The 18,501-nt window shown below is 36.7% G+C and overlaps 1 protein-coding gene across 4 annotated transcripts in view; it reads right to left on the bottom strand.

The window, feature by feature from the left end:
• Positions 1–18,501, bottom strand: part of LOC128992431 (E3 ubiquitin-protein ligase UBR4-like) — a 92,001-nt gene that overhangs the window by 62,282 nt on the left and 11,218 nt on the right. For all 4 annotated transcript variants that reach the window (XM_054416001.1, XM_054416002.1, XM_054416004.1 and 1 more), the window contains exons 4-20: positions 16,333–16,517; positions 15,428–15,609; positions 14,476–14,684; positions 13,888–14,021; positions 13,128–13,291; positions 12,462–12,696; positions 12,021–12,144; positions 10,691–10,860; positions 9,765–9,933; positions 8,786–9,012; positions 8,084–8,207; positions 6,967–7,196; positions 6,229–6,435; positions 5,729–5,904; positions 5,399–5,540; positions 1,421–1,565; positions 79–214 (exon numbers count right to left, since the gene is read on the bottom strand). In XM_054416001.1, coding sequence (XP_054271976.1) covers positions 79–214; positions 1,421–1,565; positions 5,399–5,540; positions 5,729–5,904; positions 6,229–6,435; positions 6,967–7,196; positions 8,084–8,207; positions 8,786–9,012; positions 9,765–9,933; positions 10,691–10,860; positions 12,021–12,144; positions 12,462–12,696; positions 13,128–13,291; positions 13,888–14,021; positions 14,476–14,684; positions 15,428–15,609; positions 16,333–16,517 — 2,959 coding nt within the window. The remainder of the gene's footprint in view (positions 1–78; positions 215–1,420; positions 1,566–5,398; positions 5,541–5,728; positions 5,905–6,228; positions 6,436–6,966; positions 7,197–8,083; positions 8,208–8,785; positions 9,013–9,764; positions 9,934–10,690; positions 10,861–12,020; positions 12,145–12,461; positions 12,697–13,127; positions 13,292–13,887; positions 14,022–14,475; positions 14,685–15,427; positions 15,610–16,332; positions 16,518–18,501) is intronic.

The following is an 18,501-nucleotide window of genomic DNA, read 5'->3' as shown; positions in this document are numbered from 1 at the left end:
CTTACAAAGCGTCAATTGCTAAAAAAATGTAAAAATTGTTAGGCCTAAAATTTATCAGCAAGACTCTACATAACTTACTTGTTGAGATCAGGAGTTTCGGTGGCAGATGCATGGGCAGGTGTATCATCGGTCAACACTTGCACCTTGGCAATCACAGTGTCCATGAGACAAAGCTCCATTACTGAGGGTAAGTCTCTTTTGGGTACCAGCCATCCTGCAACAACCACACAATGTGATCAACAAGAGAACTATTTAAAAAACAACTTCAGGTTACGCCTACTAAAAGGACAAATTAAGGTATCTAGACTTACAAAGGTGATAGGAAATGTCTTTTTATTACAGTCACCCGATAAAATGGGCTTCCTTGCACAGATTATAGCACAGGAAAGCCTTACTTTGGCGCACACCAGTATTCCAACCAAACAACAAAAAATAGCATGATTTTATTATGCACATAATCAGTGTACGCTTGAAAATAAGTTGGCAACACTGCGATAAATAAGCAAGAAATTGCGACTATGTACTGGTGCAGCGTTTCCCATTTCGTTCAATGTTTGGATTTAACCTAACCTAAAAACGTGTTGTACAGTGGACAGTGTTTGAAAGACTTATTATTTATATGATTTATAGTGACTGTAGGAAAAATATTATGTGTAACACAAGTGCAAACTGCCACTCGAGAAACTTTCCACGTTTGCAGCAAACTGCCACTTCGCCCACTAGTTACACAAATAACTATTGAATATCAGGAGAATTGGGTGGCTTGATAATTTGAGAAGAGAGGAAGATTAAATTATATTATAAGGAGAGCAAATGAGGTGTAAGGAGGGAGTTTACTAGGAAGATCAGGAGATGGAATGGAAGACTTTTTAAAAAGGTGAGGAAGACGTGGAGAAGAAATTGACGAGATGAAATGGAAGACATGTTAAAAAGGTGAGGATAACGTGGGGAAGAAATTGGCAAGGCAGAGGACAGAGGAATCTGTGGTAAACTTGTTGGCTAGGACAAAAATCCACTTGGATTTGAGTGGGCCCCAGATTAAGTAGAGTATTACATGAGAAAAACTTTTCCCGAGGATAACTTTTTTCCTTTCCTTTACATTCTAGGGCCATAGGCTGGCTCTAACACAGAAATGATTTACAAATTACTTCATGCTAGGTTGACTAAATGACTAAATCTATAGGCGATTGGAATGATTTGAACCTGCGACCTCAGGAACTGAAGCCCTGAGCTTTGCCACTCCCCTTATCATCATAGAACTGTCAACTATCACAAAATGTTCTGGTATTCAAAAGGTTCTCGTACTCACGTTAGTTAATTAGCACTACGTTCTACAATAACTGTGTGATTCTTGTTGATTTCTGGTAATAAAGTTAAAAGATGTATTTTAAAATAATTGTGACCAGATGTTATAACTTACCCTCAGTTTGAGTATGAGGCATCAGAGACATGATGCAGTTCTTGGCGAGAGTTACATCATATCTGGGGTTGTTGACTGTGTCTGCCACACTCTTCAGTAGATTCTCTGCGTACTGAGTGTACATGCCTTGCTTTACCAGGTTGTCCTAAATAAAATTTGAGATTATATTATAAATTTAACTTTTGGAATAGCAAATTAATTTTAAATTTATGAGAGCATCTGCCTAACTCTTTAGTAGATCATTTTATGTACCAAGGATACACGCCTTGCTTCAGGTTCTCCTGTGTAAAAATATAAGTAAAGCTTAAATGACAGTTAATGAGATAGTTAATTACAGTTAAATATGACTATTTGGAACTGATAAAAGGTAATTTTAATCAAATAGAAAATAAATGTAGTAAATTTTCCTTTTAATTCATAGTTTCTAGGTTAAAAGATCAGAGGTATTTATACTACCATGTAGTGTCAATTTTATTCTCTTATAAACAACGTGCAATATTTTTAGCAACTGTCATATTACAGTTCTAGGGCTACAACATTGAATTTGAATACATTTATATTGTATTACTTTTTATTAGGGGTCTGCGGTGCACCGAAAAAGTCGGTACGGTACGGTACAAGCTTAATTACCGTCATCGGTTCGGTACAGCATTTTACACGGTACAAATTCGGTTCGGTACAGCCTATTATAATAATAAATTACTTTCAGATTACTATCGTAGTCAACGGCAGTTGGTTCCGAGCACATAAAAGTCTTATCAGATGTTTGTTTACGATCTTCATAATTTATTACTAGCGTGATGATGCAATAAAAAACCCATTAGCAGTCCCAAATCCATTAACATTTTATCACGACAATAATTGTTGTATTGAAGTACTTCCAAGAACTGTTGAGTTTTATCACTTTTATTTCTTTACGACTTTCCCCAATTCTGTTTTATCATAAAAATAATAGTTTTATGATGACTGTTAAATGTTATCTCTAACTTAATCAGTATTTTCGTGAATATTGAATTTGCCGCTGGCCATTGCCTACTGCCACAAAACTGTTTATGGCTACATATTAAACTTGTAACTAATCTACAATCTTATTTTATAAATTAAAATATTTGTTATGGATATTTTATCTTTCTATTTTCGAAACCACAAGCATAGTTGTTGTTGTTCGCATATTTTTTTTCGTTATGCAAGCCTACTCGGTCTCAAATTACCGTCATTGTACTCAAATTGTATGTCATTGCATGTTCTGTATCTTGTCCTATATTGGTAGATGTGGCTGTTTAAGGCTTAAATGTTTTTTAGTTTCCTGTATTTTTTATTGTGTTGAAGGTACTTTATACAATCTAAATCTTATGAACTAGATACTAATGTTTCCCGAAAAAAAAGTCGGAATAGAAACAATAGAAAGGCAACACAATAGAAGGGTGGGAGGGGTTGGGCAATGACCTTGAAAGGAGCGCGGGTAGTGAGTCAAGTAGGACCGGAGGGGGAAGGGGTGGGTAAGACCTTGAAGCTAGACTTGCACTACTTCCCTAAACCTAAAGGACTGGCCGGCGAGTGGTATTCAAATCACAGGACAAGATACGTTGTTTTCTGGGTATTCATTGCCCGGTTTGACTTTGGATTGTCTTACTGTGTAAAAACTTTGAATAATAAAAAATTAAGTTAGAACTAACCACGATTATTTAGCATTGATTGTGTACATATTATATGATTAACGATAGGGACCATGGATATATACAAACTTTTGTCGTGATTTTAATTTCAACATCAAAATACAATATATTGCACAATCGTGATATTTTAGGCCATTGACCTTTATTATGCATCCGGTATTGCTGTTTCAGAAGAGAAGCACGTTGATAAATTATAAATTGATATTCCCGTAGTTAAAAAGAATTATTTTATAAACCTATAAAACAAAATCATAAAATCTTACATAAAGATAACAATAACGGAAATTGTAAAAAGGGTATAAAGATAACAACGTCGTTATTCTTTCTCTTTGTTCTTCTATTTCTTGGGTTTCCCTTCATCACGCATTCAACAAGTTGCCATGGTTACTAATCACCCATGTCGTTATCAGCTTTTGTGACATAGCGCACAGCAGGGGGTAAAACTTGACGAACATCGGTAAATTTTTACCTATTATTTAATTACCAATGAATGTACTACTTTATTGGTATTTGGTATTGTATTAATAATCGGTCCAAATGGCAGTTTTTTTTTCAAATTTTACACCAAATTTATTGAAATTTCAAGGTGAATATTAATAAAACAATTATTACCAAATATTTGTATTCATTTAAAAGATTGATTTGTGGTATTGGGTTCCCCACTGAGTGCAGCCGAGCGTCACTAATGAGGGTCAGACCTTCTTGGGGGTGAACAATAGAGGCTTATCAGACCCTCCCCTCCCCCGTGGTCTGGAGAAAGCATGTAAACAAACTATTGCACAAGCGTGACTTGACATTGAGCTGCTTCAACTATAATTTTGTCAAATGAACTGTGATGTTTCAAAATCAAAAACAATAATTTTGGACCATACTGCTTAACAATAATGGACTGCAATTATTGTTGAACATACAATCCATTTTTAACAAACTAAGATTATACGATTCAAATACAATTATAAAAATTATCTTGGTATTTTACTTGGGGTAATGAAGTTATGTAGGCTAGTGTAATTCTCGGTTCATCAAGGTTCTACTGAATTATGTTTGGCAGTGAATAAGTGTAGAAAGCAATTTATAAATTCAGGGATACACACCTTTTACACAGTTATAAAGTCTAATTGCCCAACATCAAATCTTACTCTATGATAATCCAAATTTTAGTTTCAGAAAAAAACTTTGCAAGAATTGTATCCATCTTATAACTTAACTAGTTTTGAAGCTGATAAAAAAAATGGTCTTTGCCATTACTTCATCATAACCTCCAGTTTTTCATTGTCATCTGCTGTGAACAGCTGGCAAAACTACACCGTCTTCTACTGAATGTTTTTATGTGTTTTTAAAATTAAAAAAAAACAACTAGACATTGTGTTGGTTGGAAATAATTTACCAGTTTTGTGAAATTATCTTCTCAATAAATGTTTCAAAGATGTTTATTCATAAAAACTCTTATCCTATTTTTAAACTATGCACTATATGCACTATTTTCAAAGTATCTCAGAGTAAAATAGGTAAAGCCTTTATCTCAACTGTGATTTTTCTTGACACAATCTTCGTAGTAGTAAAAGGTTTTGTTTTAATAATATGTGGTACAGTAATTAATGTTAGAAAACCATGAATGTAGGATACTATCCATTTTCATAGTAATGTCTATGTATTAAAGTTAAAAATAATGGTTTAGATACAGTTCTGAGAAGAAAACCGCAAAAATACGGGTAGCCGCGTACCGTACCGATTTTGTACCGAGAACCGAGGTACAAAATATTGTACCGTACCGAACCGTACCGACCTTAAATTTTCTGTACCGCAGACCCCTACTTTTTATAAATAGTCTATTGATATTGTCTATGATATCAAATGACGAATCATTATAGAGGATTTTAGAGAATGTAATTCTCCAATAATAGGTAGTCTACGGTACGTTTTTTTCACCTTACTTACATATTCTTTTTTGTTTTGTGAATTACTTGACCTGCAGCTATAAACAACCATAACACGGCATTTATTCATTTTGTACAGAAACATACAAGAATAGTGTGGTAAAATACAAGTAAAAATCTTAAAATAACAATCAAACGAAGAACACAAAGATAATGTATGAATAACTCCAACAAAATATCCTACACATTATTTAACTTCTAAAAGTCTTTAGTGGTTTGATTGAACCTAACCATTAAAACCACTTGAACACTAGACTAGCCATGTCTTAAAAATATAATAACTAAAATCCATAGTCCAAAAACTGTGGGGAATATACAAATAATATGTTCATTATTTACATGAAATTGCGAGTAACATATGTTACCTTCATCCAGCTGGTAAAGAACTTGTGTCCTGCTCTCGGACCCCAGACCAAGGAGTGCAACAGTAGTGGACTGGCAGGCATGGCTTGACCCAGCGCCAGCTTGTCAAAATACGGAGTAGAGGGCGGCAGCTGCAGTAGCAACCTGAAACACCGAGTGGTCAAACCAGAGCTCGATTGGTTTCAGAACACTACAACACCCAAAAACTAGTTATTCGATAAGTAGTTAAGGAAATTTAAAAAAATCTTTCTATCGCTATTTTAACATATTTATAAATATTGGTTAACTAAGCTAGACCTAGTCCCCCCCCCTCTAACCAGTCATCACCATACCTCCAGCAGATGGAGAAGCAGTATTGTGTAGCTGTGAGAGCCGTAAAGCTGATTTTGTTCTCTGTCGACTTGATGCTCGGAATCGTCTGATCTGTGATGTTGAGAATTTCAATGAGAACGTCCATCAGAAGCGGGTACTTCACTTTCTCAGCTGAACCCATGATGAAATTGCAGGCCTACATAAGTTAGAGAAGTTTAATAGCAGTTTGTTTAACGATAAGAAGTAGTTTAAAAAGGTTAAATTATACTGTTGTGTACAAACAAACAGTATATTGCTATAAATATAACTTTACTAGAAAAAGCTATCCCATTAACAGTCAGTAAAGTTTTAAGTGTTTGTAAAACGATTGAAAAATTACAAGAGATTATTTAAAAGCATTGGATGAGGCAACTACAAACTCTGTTCTTAGTCTTCTGGTGGACAAAAAGTTGTTTCCACCTAATTTACGAGTTAAAAATACAAAAAAAAAATGAATATGTAAACTAGTGAAATCACCCACCAGTCCATCCAATTTAGGGTGCTCCTGATTGTTTAGCTCGGCATTGACAATGGTGTAGAACCGTGGCTTCATGGAGAACTCGTCCTGTGGACCCAACTTGCGGTAGTTGGCCTCAATCTCCTTCCATGCACAGAATATCCTGGCAGGTGCTCGCCCTTGCACCGTGTCTCCCACCATGCTGGTGGCGTTGAACAGGTTCCACTGGACCTGAGGGGACGGAATAATGAGGTTAGTCACAAAAGGTGGGAAATTAAAAATATACACTTTAAAAATGTGTAGTCTTTTCAGTTGATTTTGAGGGTTCAGTGACTGATAGAAACCATTGGTTCACAACTAGGCCTACTATTATTCAAAAAAATTAAGTAGGGATGGACGGGTACCAAAATTTAAGTAAAAATGTACTTTCAGTCTTAAGGCAGGATTAAATTTAAATCAGAATTTTCACAAATGGGATTCCTTCTAGCCTTCATTGTTTTAGCTGCGATCAATGATGGTGTCTCTGCGATCGTGGGAGATAAGGATTATGCTACAGTCGTTGACTTTGGTCATAATGGTGTTGGATGTGATAAATTTAGGATTTTTAAAACAAACAACAAAGTAAAATTTCCCTTGGTGCAGAAGTAGAAAAATTCCATCCCACTCCAGTCCCCAAAAAATAGAAAGGAAATCAAAATTCTTTTACATCCCACTAAAACTAAAAGTACCATTCCGTCCATCCGTGAATTGAACCCAACCCACCTGTTCGAGCAGGACTGGTGGAGCGTCATACAGGTGTTTCATCATGTACTCAAACAGCAGCAGCAGCCTAGACAGACACAACAGTTGTGTCTCCCTCATCAGACCTCTGACAGAGCTTTCCCCCACCCTGATGATCCCACTGGCACAAGCCAGCAAAACAGACTTCTTCTGCATCAAGTTCAGAGAGTGGAACAGGAAGAGCAGCAGTTGGGCATGCTCCACGTTCATGTCTGCGAAATTTAGTTGAGATTAATACATTTTAAAGACCTCCTTGGTGGCTTATTGCGATTTTTTAATGGACTGAATTCAATTAGCTTACCTAAAAAGATACAGTTGCCAGACTAGATACTCAAAATAAAGTAAAAAACCATAACACTGATTATTTTCTTATATAGGACATCTGAGTGTAAATTCAAGAGAGAATAAAAAAGAAAGAAAACTTCAAAGATGAACAGGTCCTGAAATTTTGAGAAATTTTCGTGTAAAATATATTCCTAATCATTTGTCAGGATTACATTTTATTCAAGATTTTCTTGCAAAGGGGTTTGTTTAAAGTGTCACCGATTTTCCCTTAGTTGTTAGTGGTGATGATGATGTCTCAGGGATGGCACAACATAATATTGATTGCGCAGCTAGTGCGGGATATGATGAAGATGATGATGATGATGACTCCGCGATTGTCAAAGATTTTCAACAATTTGCTGGGATTGCGGGAGATGTTCACGATTTTGACAGTTAGTGGTTGGCAATGATGATGTCTCGGTGACTGCAAGGTTTCCATGAAATCATTGTTATTTGAAAGAAATTTGAGCTAAATTTTATTTAAAAAATTAAGTTCCCCTCTGAACTCCCAGAAAGCCCTTGTTCCATTCCTGTCCCAAAATGCATGAAGGATATAATTATCATGTCCCTTAGAGGACTAGTTCTTGAAACACAGGGTGGTAATAATATACTCATAAATCAAAGCTGAATCTCAAACATATTGAATCTCAAGAAAAGAACAAAAGATACAGTTTACAGATTTAATCAATTGGATTTGAGACTTAGTTACACCCCCGTTTGCCTCTACAATCCACTACAATCTGCTATGTATCAGTTCAAGACAGTACATTCTCACCTTCATTGTCAGCATCATATGCTTGATTGTAGTTGGTAATGTTCTCTACCAAAGTATGGATGAGACGATTCCAAATATTGATGATAGAAGTTTCTTTCTCTGTTTGAGGCTTCAGCAACAAAATCTGTAAAATCGTTTAAATTTATGTTTCTATTTATTACTTTCATAACTAAAAGATATAAAAAACAGAACTTCCTCAATTGTGGTTTGAGTAGAATGGAAATGAAATGAGTTAAGTTAAAAGTGTGTTAAGTTATAAATGTGTGCTATCTGCCAAGCTCAATACGTTAAAAAGCAAGTTATCTGCAAAACAGTGGAGCGTAGTACGTAATGAATGTACTACGAGACGTGATCGACAAACACTCTGTGCACAGAGACACTGTGCGCTGATTTTTGTAGAATATACTAGCTTTTGAAGAAGGTCAAACTTAATTGACAACTTATACTAAACTATAGCATCTGGCTTAACACAAGAACTAAAGGAGAAAACATTTAGACTTTACCACACTCTGTGAGCAGATCATTCAGCTATGTTCTATTTGAGGGTAAAACGTAGCTACAGCTGTTCTATACAGATGTTAAGTCTACTTCAGTATCCATGAGTTAATGGTTCAGTATTGATTGGTTTTGCAAACATAATGGGTGGTTATGTAATGTATGTATACTTCTGATGATATCCCTTTAACAAATTGGTTAGCCCACCTGTGCCAGAACTGCCAGTGTGCGAGGGTACACCTGCAGAGGCCAGGCGTTGTTGTTAGTATCAGCTGTTTGTACAGGACTGATGCCCAGGTGGTGCAACAGCGTCGTCTGCAGACTGTCTGACAACAAAGTGCGAGCCAGCAAGTTGTGTGTGTAACGAGTCAGGGCTTGTGAGAACTCACTGTACAACACGCCCAGCACCGCTCCAAAGTAAACGGAGATTGTACCTGCAAAATCCAGAATTTGGGGTCAAAAATTTTTTGTTTAACGACAAAGAAATCAGTAATGGCCAAAAACAAGAGAAATTTATATAAAATAAATTTGGAATATGCAATGAAAATCAAGTATAAATGCAGTAGAACCCCTAATATCCGGCCTCGGAATTTCCAGTTCTTGGTTCATCCGGTATTTCCCAAAATAGATACCAAAAATATTTACGGCCGTAAACGTAGTCTCCATGATGCGTTTTCACGGTTAATCTGTTTTATGTTCATACATTTTTATCGGGTTCACTACTACTGGTTGAGCTAGCAGATTCCAAAGAGATTCAAACACTACTTTTAATCAATAAATTTAGTATTACCTTTTTAGTGGTAGGTTGGTTTATTCGGCCAGGGCTCAGTCCCACTTAGGCCGGATATGAGGGATTTTACTATTTACACAAGAACTGTAGCCAACATTTTAGTTATAATTTTCTGCAACTACAATAATAACGCATGTGAGCATCTCTTGCAGTCTTGGTGACACCATTTTATTTTCCTGAAATTGCCATTTTCTTATACCACCCAAAACAACATAAAGAGATCACCATAGAATACCGTTATTTATGGCGACTCAGCCATAGACTATTGGCAATTATTCTAATATCCCCCCCAGTCCCTTACAAACAACATGTATAGTTCAGACATTTGCACCATCATAAATCCACGTAGAATTCTCCGATTTCCGGTTTACTTGTCACCCTGATTGCAACTCTCACCAGTTTCAGTGCGGGCAGTCTCTCTGTCCAGATCCCTGATGATGGCCGCCAGAATCACCATCTGCTGTTCCGCCAGACCTGTCTCCACATAGCGCTGGATGTACGGACTCTCTGAGTTCAACAGGTACTTGTTCATAAACTGGAAAATCTGCGATGCCAAGGAGATGTACTGCAAAAGAAAAAGTAGCACTTTCAATTTCACAATGTACTTACACATTTATACAGGAGCCATGTTAGTTTTAGTTAAGATTTAAAGACAAATTCATGAAGATAATTGAGGTCTTTTTATATAACAATAGAGAGTCAAGCTAAATGCCTGAGATTTACAAGAGCTAAATGATAGACAAAAATAGTCTACAAAATAGTTTAGTAGGTACTGACATTTAATCCAACTCCTTCAAGATAAATTATGAAAATTGTCAGTTAACTAACATTAGGCCTACCAACTCTTAATATCTTGAGTTTTGCCAACAAACTGTTGTATTTTTAGTGTTACCAAAAACTCTTATACACAATAGTGTCGCCAATTACAGCTACCAGACTTTGGCAACACTGAGGACAAACCAGTTTTGAAGTGCAACCAACACTTCTCTCTGAAAGTCATTTACCTACTAAAGAGAAATATCAGGAGGTTAAATAGACCTTATATTTGTTAAGTCCCTGGATTATAAATATTGTTAGTGAACTAGCTGAACATTATCCGTAGAACCAAATAAAGGTGTTTTTTAAAACCACGATCCTTTTTCTAAATACCAATATTAATAGCAGTTGGTTCAAAACCATCACAAACAAAACACAAACTTTTCTCAGGACCAAGCTATTATCAAACATTACTGTAATCACTCACATAGTGATATGATTGTTGTTGTTTATGGCAAAATCAAAATGTTATCAAAACCTCTCGCACACTATTACTGCCAACTTACCCCGTTGGGCTCCCCCTTCTCAGGCACTATGCTGCCTCCAGTCTCGGGGGAAGTGTTGTTTTTTCCTGCAGGGTCCGCCACCTCTGTGCCACTCTGCGTCTGGTGGCTCGTGTCAGGGACTGCGATGGTCTCCTCAAACCACAGCCCCAGCAGCGGTTCGCTGTCGTCGTCTGTAAACAAAGTAAAATAGTTTATTGACACAACAAATGTTGAACAGGGTGTCCAGCAAATGGGCTCGGCCGAATTCCTGCATATTTTCCCAGTAACTACCATTTTCCCCCAAAGCAAATTTATTTATTTATTTTATTTTATTAATTTTTTTTTAAGGGTAAATTTAACAAAAGTTTATTCAATAAAATATATTTTATATGCAATACGAATAAAAAGGGTAAACTAAACACACTCATGCACATCACAAAACCGCTGAAAAACATACTCACATCACCACTTAACAAAAGCCCATCTGTGTAGCAGAAGAGGTAAGGCCTCTAGCTGGGGTATCGGTTAGGTGGCCGTTGGGGAAGGGTGGCCACGAGTGAGAAATGATGAGTTGCGTTAGTGGCTATTAGCCGTAGCGCATAGCGGTTAACCCCGTGAGCGGCGTATGCCAGGCTTGCCAGGTTTTATTATGTCAACATTACACGCAAAACAGATCATGACACGGGAAACTTTAATTAAATCAATGCTGATATTTAAATAAAATATTAACACCATACAATTTTCTCGTTGATATCTCATATTCCATAGAAAATAATAATTAATAATAAATCGATCCAAGAAAAATTTCTGCATATTACAGCCATAATTACAGAATTTCCATAGAATTCCTGCATAGTTCCTGGCGTCATAATATTCCCGTATAATTCCCGCTTTTTACGGTTTTCCTGGTCCCCAGACACCCTGTTGAACGTTTAAGTGATTGAGCCTGCAACTTCAGTATACACTAAAATCAATGGCTTGGATGATATAATTTTTGAAATCCAAAACTGTCTACAGCACTCAACATGAGAATGGGATGTCTACACGGCAGTTTGTAAGTTTAAGCTCATAAACAATCTTCAGTTTAAAAAAGAATATAGCAAGTCCATAGACAAAATATTTTTTATTCTATGAAAGAGTTCAACTGCTGAACTTAATTAAATCTCTGCCTAATGAAATTACAATTGTTTAAATTGGCAAAAAAATTAGGAAAAGTCCTTTTCACAATAACAGTAATTTAAATATAGAAACAAAATTTAATATGGAAGCCAATTTCTTTACTTGACCACAAATAGGAAACAACATTGGAGTGTTTTCTGAGAGAAATTGCACAGTTTTTAATCAAACAAACCTTCATCTGGAGAGCTCTCCTCTGAACAGCTTATGATGTCGTCGTCGTAATACGTGGTTGAGTCAGACGTGCTGAACGTATCACCCTCGGGGGGATGTTTCTGGATGCGCTTCAGGGTACAAGCCTGTAGCAGGACATGTTATGATTGTTAGACAAGTATGTTCTTAAGTATGTTTTTCAATTTCAAATCTGAATCCCATAACAATAAGTATAAAATCTCGAATATTGTACAAAAGAATGGCAGCAATGAAGTGACTATATAAAACAATCACAATAATAGCGCTTGATTCAAATTTTTTAAACGTCTTCATTATCTAACTCCCACCCTAAACACGGAAATGAAGTCAGATACTGTGAAATCAGACAGTTAAAAAGTAGAATAATACAATCCTACTAATCTTTGAAATATTTAAAATAAGGAATTTAACAATTATTACTGACCTTTCTGTAGCTGACCGTGGCCAGATAGAACAGGAACTGGTTGAGCGAGGCAGACGTGAGTATTCTGGCAGCTCTCTGCAGAGCAGTGGCTGGTGTAAGAATGTGTAGCTGGGCGGGGGTAGGCTCAGGCCCCGTCCCATCACTACACTCCACCTGTAGGTCGTCAAGCAAGGCAGACATCATTGTCAGGGCCCGACAGGCCAACGCCACTGACAACACTCCAAAACCCTGCTGACTAAAGGACAAGAAACATGATTATGATCATCTAGGCCAAATAGCCTCCTACGGTTGTTTGAATGATTGTGTGGCCAAAGGAATTGGGTAGGCATGAAACAAATAAAGAGTGTAATTACAATTAGATCAACAACAGTAAATAGGGGAGGAATACCAGCAATCATACAATAACCAAATTCACTCAGAATTGTCATCTAATTACCAACCACTAATTAGGTAATTCGGATTACCGGAACAGTTCCATATCACTAATTTGGTTGGGCGAAACTGAAATATTCAACCTCAACAAACCTAAGCCGATTAAAAACAAACCAGAATCCTAGTGTGTTTTTACATGTTGCCGATCAATATTATGTAATCTCCAATTAATGATCCTGTTTGGGTTAAAACAATTCACCAAATGGAATGGAAATAATTAATTATGCTACTCACACTTTCATGAGGTTTATACGGGAGCTGCCGTCCCTAGACTTGCTGGGAGACTTCCCCTTGTCCTCCTTGCTGCCCTTGTCTGTCAGTAAACTGGAGGTAGACAGTTGACTCTGCAGACCAGTCATCAGCAGCCAGACACCCAGCAACAGATGGTTCTGTAGTATCTGTAGACAGACACAAGATTAATAACATGAGGTTCATTCGAGAGCTGCCATCTCTAGACTTGCTGGAAGACTTCCCCTTGTCCTCCTTGCTGCCCTTGTCTGACATTAGACTTGAAGTAGACAGTTGACTCTGCAGCCAGACACCTAGCAACAGATAGTTCTTTAGTATCTGTAGTCAGACACATGTGGTGAATGCCTAGAGCAGGGGTTTCCAGCTTATGGCCTGCGGACCACGTGAGCAGATTTTTTTCTGGCCCAATATTTTTTTTATCTTTATGATAACAAACCCCGGTGATCTTCTCCCACCATCGCAGCAACACTTTATGACAATGGACTATATCAATCAGTCTCGTTGATACTGTGATCATCTCCTGCGACCTCGGAAAAACTTGTGAGAATATCCCCTCAATCTAAACTAACCAATCTCTGGTTTCTGAAAATATTGTTTTTTTATTATTATTAAAATCCAAACAAGGAACACTTACCCCTTGGTAACAGAAATGTTCAACTACATGTTGTTAGCATATACTAATGAACACTTGTTAATAAAACCTAATTTTGCAGGAGGAAATTACCAACCACAAAATAAGACTTACATGACCGCCAGCGCGAGTAGAATTCTTGAACACATTAGATATGAGGTTGAATATTTCCAGTGACTTCTCTACTACAGACACAGCCAGGGCGTCTAGGTTGCATTCTTCTTCTCCTGGCTTGGCTGGGATGGGAGCTGAAACAAACATATGAGATATTCAGTTATCATTCCCTGATTAGCACTAAAACAAGCAGCTAAAACCTTAGTTGCAGATTTAATGGTTTTCTGAGTGTTATGTATGATTGTTTAGGCAGGTTGTAAAGTCTGTGTAGCTCTGTTGTGTGTTGTAGCTCCGTGGATAGAGATAAACACTTCATCAGTTACCGAACTGCAAACAGGTATTGTATAATACATATTAGTCAAAATTACATTATATTTCAAAAGAAATGGAAACGGTTGGTTAGGATTTGTTTAGAAAAGGGAAATAGTTGCAGCTACCTTAATTATACCTATATACTATAGTAAGAAAGTGTATTAACCCTGAAACCACGGTGCTCATCTACCGTGCTAGAACTAAATCCCTTTTCAAAAAATCCATATTAATCAATATGGCGATGAATTAAAAAATCATTAAAACTGGCGAGTTTACCTGTAGTATTGCTGGACATGGCAGTTTTGGGCGAGATGGCAGATGAAATGCCCAGTATGCTGTTAGCCGTAGCTATAGACACAGCGGCATACAGGCAAGACATGGTGATGGTGGACAGTTTCTCCATCTTGGTATCCGTAAGTGGCTCCAGCACAGGCAGTGACAACGCATTCCATACCATGTTGATGTCGTTCACCAACACTTGCAAGCTGTGAACAAAATGAATTGAATATCTAGTAGCTTGTAGCCATAATTACAAAATAACCTAGTTACTAACGTTTACCGACTTCAAAGTTCATACATAAGTTGTGATTACTAAAACTCAGTAATAATTTATCCGGTAGACAAAAAAGTCAGAACACATTATTACACATAACAAACATTTCACGTAGCCTATATTAAACATTTAGATCATGTGTTGGCAATACACTCACTTAAGTTTAGAAATGTAAAATTTTCAAAAATTATCGTATCCAAACCTGACGAAGCTATATGCTTCAAAATGTACAAAGTCATCAACGGCAAATGTTTGATCAATCTGTGACGATGGAAAATCTTTCCAGTTGCAGTGTCCATTTCCATTCAGAAGTCCTATCAGTTTTTAGTGATGATTATTGGGTAGAATAAGTACATTACCTGTTTCCTTTGATTTTTAGTCAAATAAACCCAAGTATCTTACTTATTAGATTTCAAAAATATCTAATGCAGGTGAGTTTGGAGTCTAGGTTAGGCCTATACTAAATCAAAGTTTAATGTATTGAATTTTATTATGTGATTGATATTCTTCTGATTGATTTGAAAACCAAAAAGACAAAAAGTATGCAATTAAACTTTGGTTTGTAGGTTAAAATTGGTAAAATTGTTTACTTCCGACTTTTTGGTAATCAAATGATCTCACGGTTCCATAAGTGTCGGATTATCAACATGCAACTGGGTGTGAACAGTTTCGTACCTGTGTCGTACTAGCAGAGCTTCAGCATGAGTCGAGGGAAGGCTGAAGCCTTTCTTGTTGATGGCCGATGTGAACTTGTTCCGGTAGCGCATCAACTGTGGTAGGTTCATGCACATTTCTACCAGGATATCACCTGCATTCAGGGACTGCAGGCAAGCTGTGCTCTTCTGTGTGAAAATCAGCTGAACAAGACAATAAACCAAGTATGTTAATATTGTATTGAGTTTAATTCAGCAAGAGCAATCCATGTATTATACTGTTCAATGTATATCAAACAAATTTTTAGTAAAACAGCATTCGCACATCTACAACAAATATTTAGGTTACTAGCATAGTATTTGACTCTTGTCAAATCCAAATTCATATGTACTAACACATATTTTAAGTTACAAAGGTAGTTCCTCATTACATTCAATCTGCGAGTTTGTTCTTGGTGAATGTGCCTACCTGATGTACTGGGATGAAATTTTACTCAAAGGTAGGTCACAAACTCGGCCTACACAGATTATATATGCAAGCACTCTGGACGTCCACGTTGTGAGGTGGTGTTTTGAAAGTTAATGATAAAGAAAAATTACAATGATTATACCCGCTCGATTTATGTCTTTAATGTTTATTCGCTCTAATAACTTCATTTTATGATAAAGTAATTTTTTTCTGCAAAACAGCTGATTGAATCAAACAGAACATAATTTTTTTAAACTAGCAAGCACATTTATTTGAGTTTTGTTTTCTATAATCAATTGTCTTTATAAATGTTTTCTACAGTAAATTTGAACAACAACTTACACTATTCTTTCATTCATCCTCAACCTGTTGTGGAACACGGGTAAAGCAACTAGAATAATATGAACACACTTAGATCCATTGGCAAATATTATTGTAAACTTTTTATCTGTCCCTACCTCAGTGTCTTGATGGGTCTCGGTCGTGTTTGAGTCGGAAGTCTTAGTCTCAGCTGACTCGGCAGCGATGACCTTTTGCGGTGCAAAGTCATGCAGTGGAGTCATCAGCTGTTCAGCAATCATCGCCGACAAATCTGATCTGGACTTGCTCTTGCTTTCCTTCAAGGTCGCTGCTTCCTTATCACCTGGGGAATGTCAATTTATTTCAATCAAGCCAGTTGTAATCACTCAAAGTGGTAGGCCATTTAGTAATACCCCTGAAATGATAAATGTCTGGGTAACAGATTGGTTATAGTGCTCACCTTCAAATCTGAAGGTTGCTGGCCACTGGCTGAAGATCATTTCCAGACCTAGATGTTATTTGTCATTGGGCAATGAATTTAGCATGCTATCTAACAAAAAGATTGACATTACATAGTAACAAGATCAGGGTTTGGCACAAGGGTTTCCTTTCAAAACGTAAAAAGATGCCATTGCCCTAAAATAATACATAAGATAAAATAAAAAATATTTGAATAAAATATTAGAATAGTGACTTAACCATGATAAACACTTTTAGAAAACATAGTTGTACATTAAAAATTTGCAATTCTTTTTATCTTAAAAAAAATTATTCTAAGTTATATAGGAGAAATTAGTTAATATGACCACCAAGAATATTAACAAAATGAATAAATTTTACCACAAACTAAAAAAACATATATCCGTAGACCAATGAAGCTACAAATAAATGTATTTAAATAATAAGAGCTTCCCTACTATTGACGTTTGAGATAAGTCTCTTGAATGTCAAAGAGTCATTAAGTAAGAGTACAATTGGTAATTAAAATAAGTGACACCAGCAAGACTGACATTTCATATTAGTTAATGAAACATTAATTATTACATTATCCAAATTGTATATGCTTTTCCTGACAAGTGACAATGAAACCTCTTTGTTTCATTGAGTCAATTGTATCTGTCACTTTTTGCTGGTTCAAGACCAAGTTAGCACTTTCTATTTACAGTAGAGTGATACGGAGGTAATCATGACGCCTGATAGTACAAAACAGAAAAGCGATTGCAGAAAAATCATGCTAGACTTTATCCGACCGTACATTGTATTCCTTAATGTTCTGGGGTGTTCTCCATTCATCATCAGGAGACAAACGTTACGAGAAATACGAGCAAGCCAATTCCAAACATGTTACTCAATTTTCATCCTGACTTTATTTATTTTTGAACATCTCTACCTGATCATTTACAAAGAGGTAATGCTCCAAACCCACTTTGACATTGTCAACCTGACCCATCTTTTTCACCTTTTCTCCGAAAACATCATCAGTTGTCTTTCGATCTTCAACTCCATAATACTTTCAAAAACCGGGTTTGACAATGTACAATCCGCCATGAGAGCAGAGCAACTCATGTCCACGCTTGGACTTTTTGATGACAGTTCTAAACAATGTCAAATAAACATTCTAAACTACTTCTTTTCATATTTTTCTTTTGTCCAAGCCATCTTCATGGCCGATTACTATTTCCTCTTCAAAATCAACAACCGTGACTATTTCACATTCCGATCCTGGATTTTCCTCGTGATCCATGTGTCCTACAATGTTTTCTCCCTCGTAAGAGAGTTTCTCTCGCTCAAATTAATCAGTCAACGCTTCTCCCTTTTGAATCGTGCGATGAAGGAACTGAACAATATCAACGTACAGAACATTCTGACAGAGATCAATGTTTTGAACACACAAAAAGCAATGCCCAATCTGACACTGAAAGAGCGAGTGCGGATGATTAAGGAGGCTCATGATCGGTATTATCGCATCCTCGCCAAAGGCTGGTCAGCTGCTAACCAACTCGCTCTGCTGGAGATCGTCACGTGTGGCATTCTCATCACCTCGTACATGTACACTGTCATTGGTATGGTGATTGACGAGCAGTACGACTACCCGCTCTTGCTACACTGCTGTGTCTGGACTGTATACGGGACTTTGGTGATCATCCTTCTAGTTCTGACCAACGCTGGAGTGTGTTATCAGGTGACTCAAAGCTTGGTTAGAACTCAATGAATGAATGAATAGTATTTATTGGTACATAAGTACACATGATGTATGTACAAGTGCTTTGTCACAAGCAAGAATGCCCTTAGAACAGTCCTCTCTACATTCAATTCAATTAAAAAAG

Source organism: Macrosteles quadrilineatus, unplaced genomic scaffold (assembly GCF_028750875.1).
Source record: "Macrosteles quadrilineatus isolate MER2022 unplaced genomic scaffold, UCM_ALF_1.0 Scaffold_4__1_contigs__length_99947679, whole genome shotgun sequence".
Taxonomy (NCBI): Eukaryota; Metazoa; Arthropoda; class Insecta; order Hemiptera; family Cicadellidae; genus Macrosteles; species Macrosteles quadrilineatus.
The sequence above is the reverse complement of the archived record's forward strand: the minus strand, read 5'-3'. Positions and strand labels throughout refer to the sequence as shown.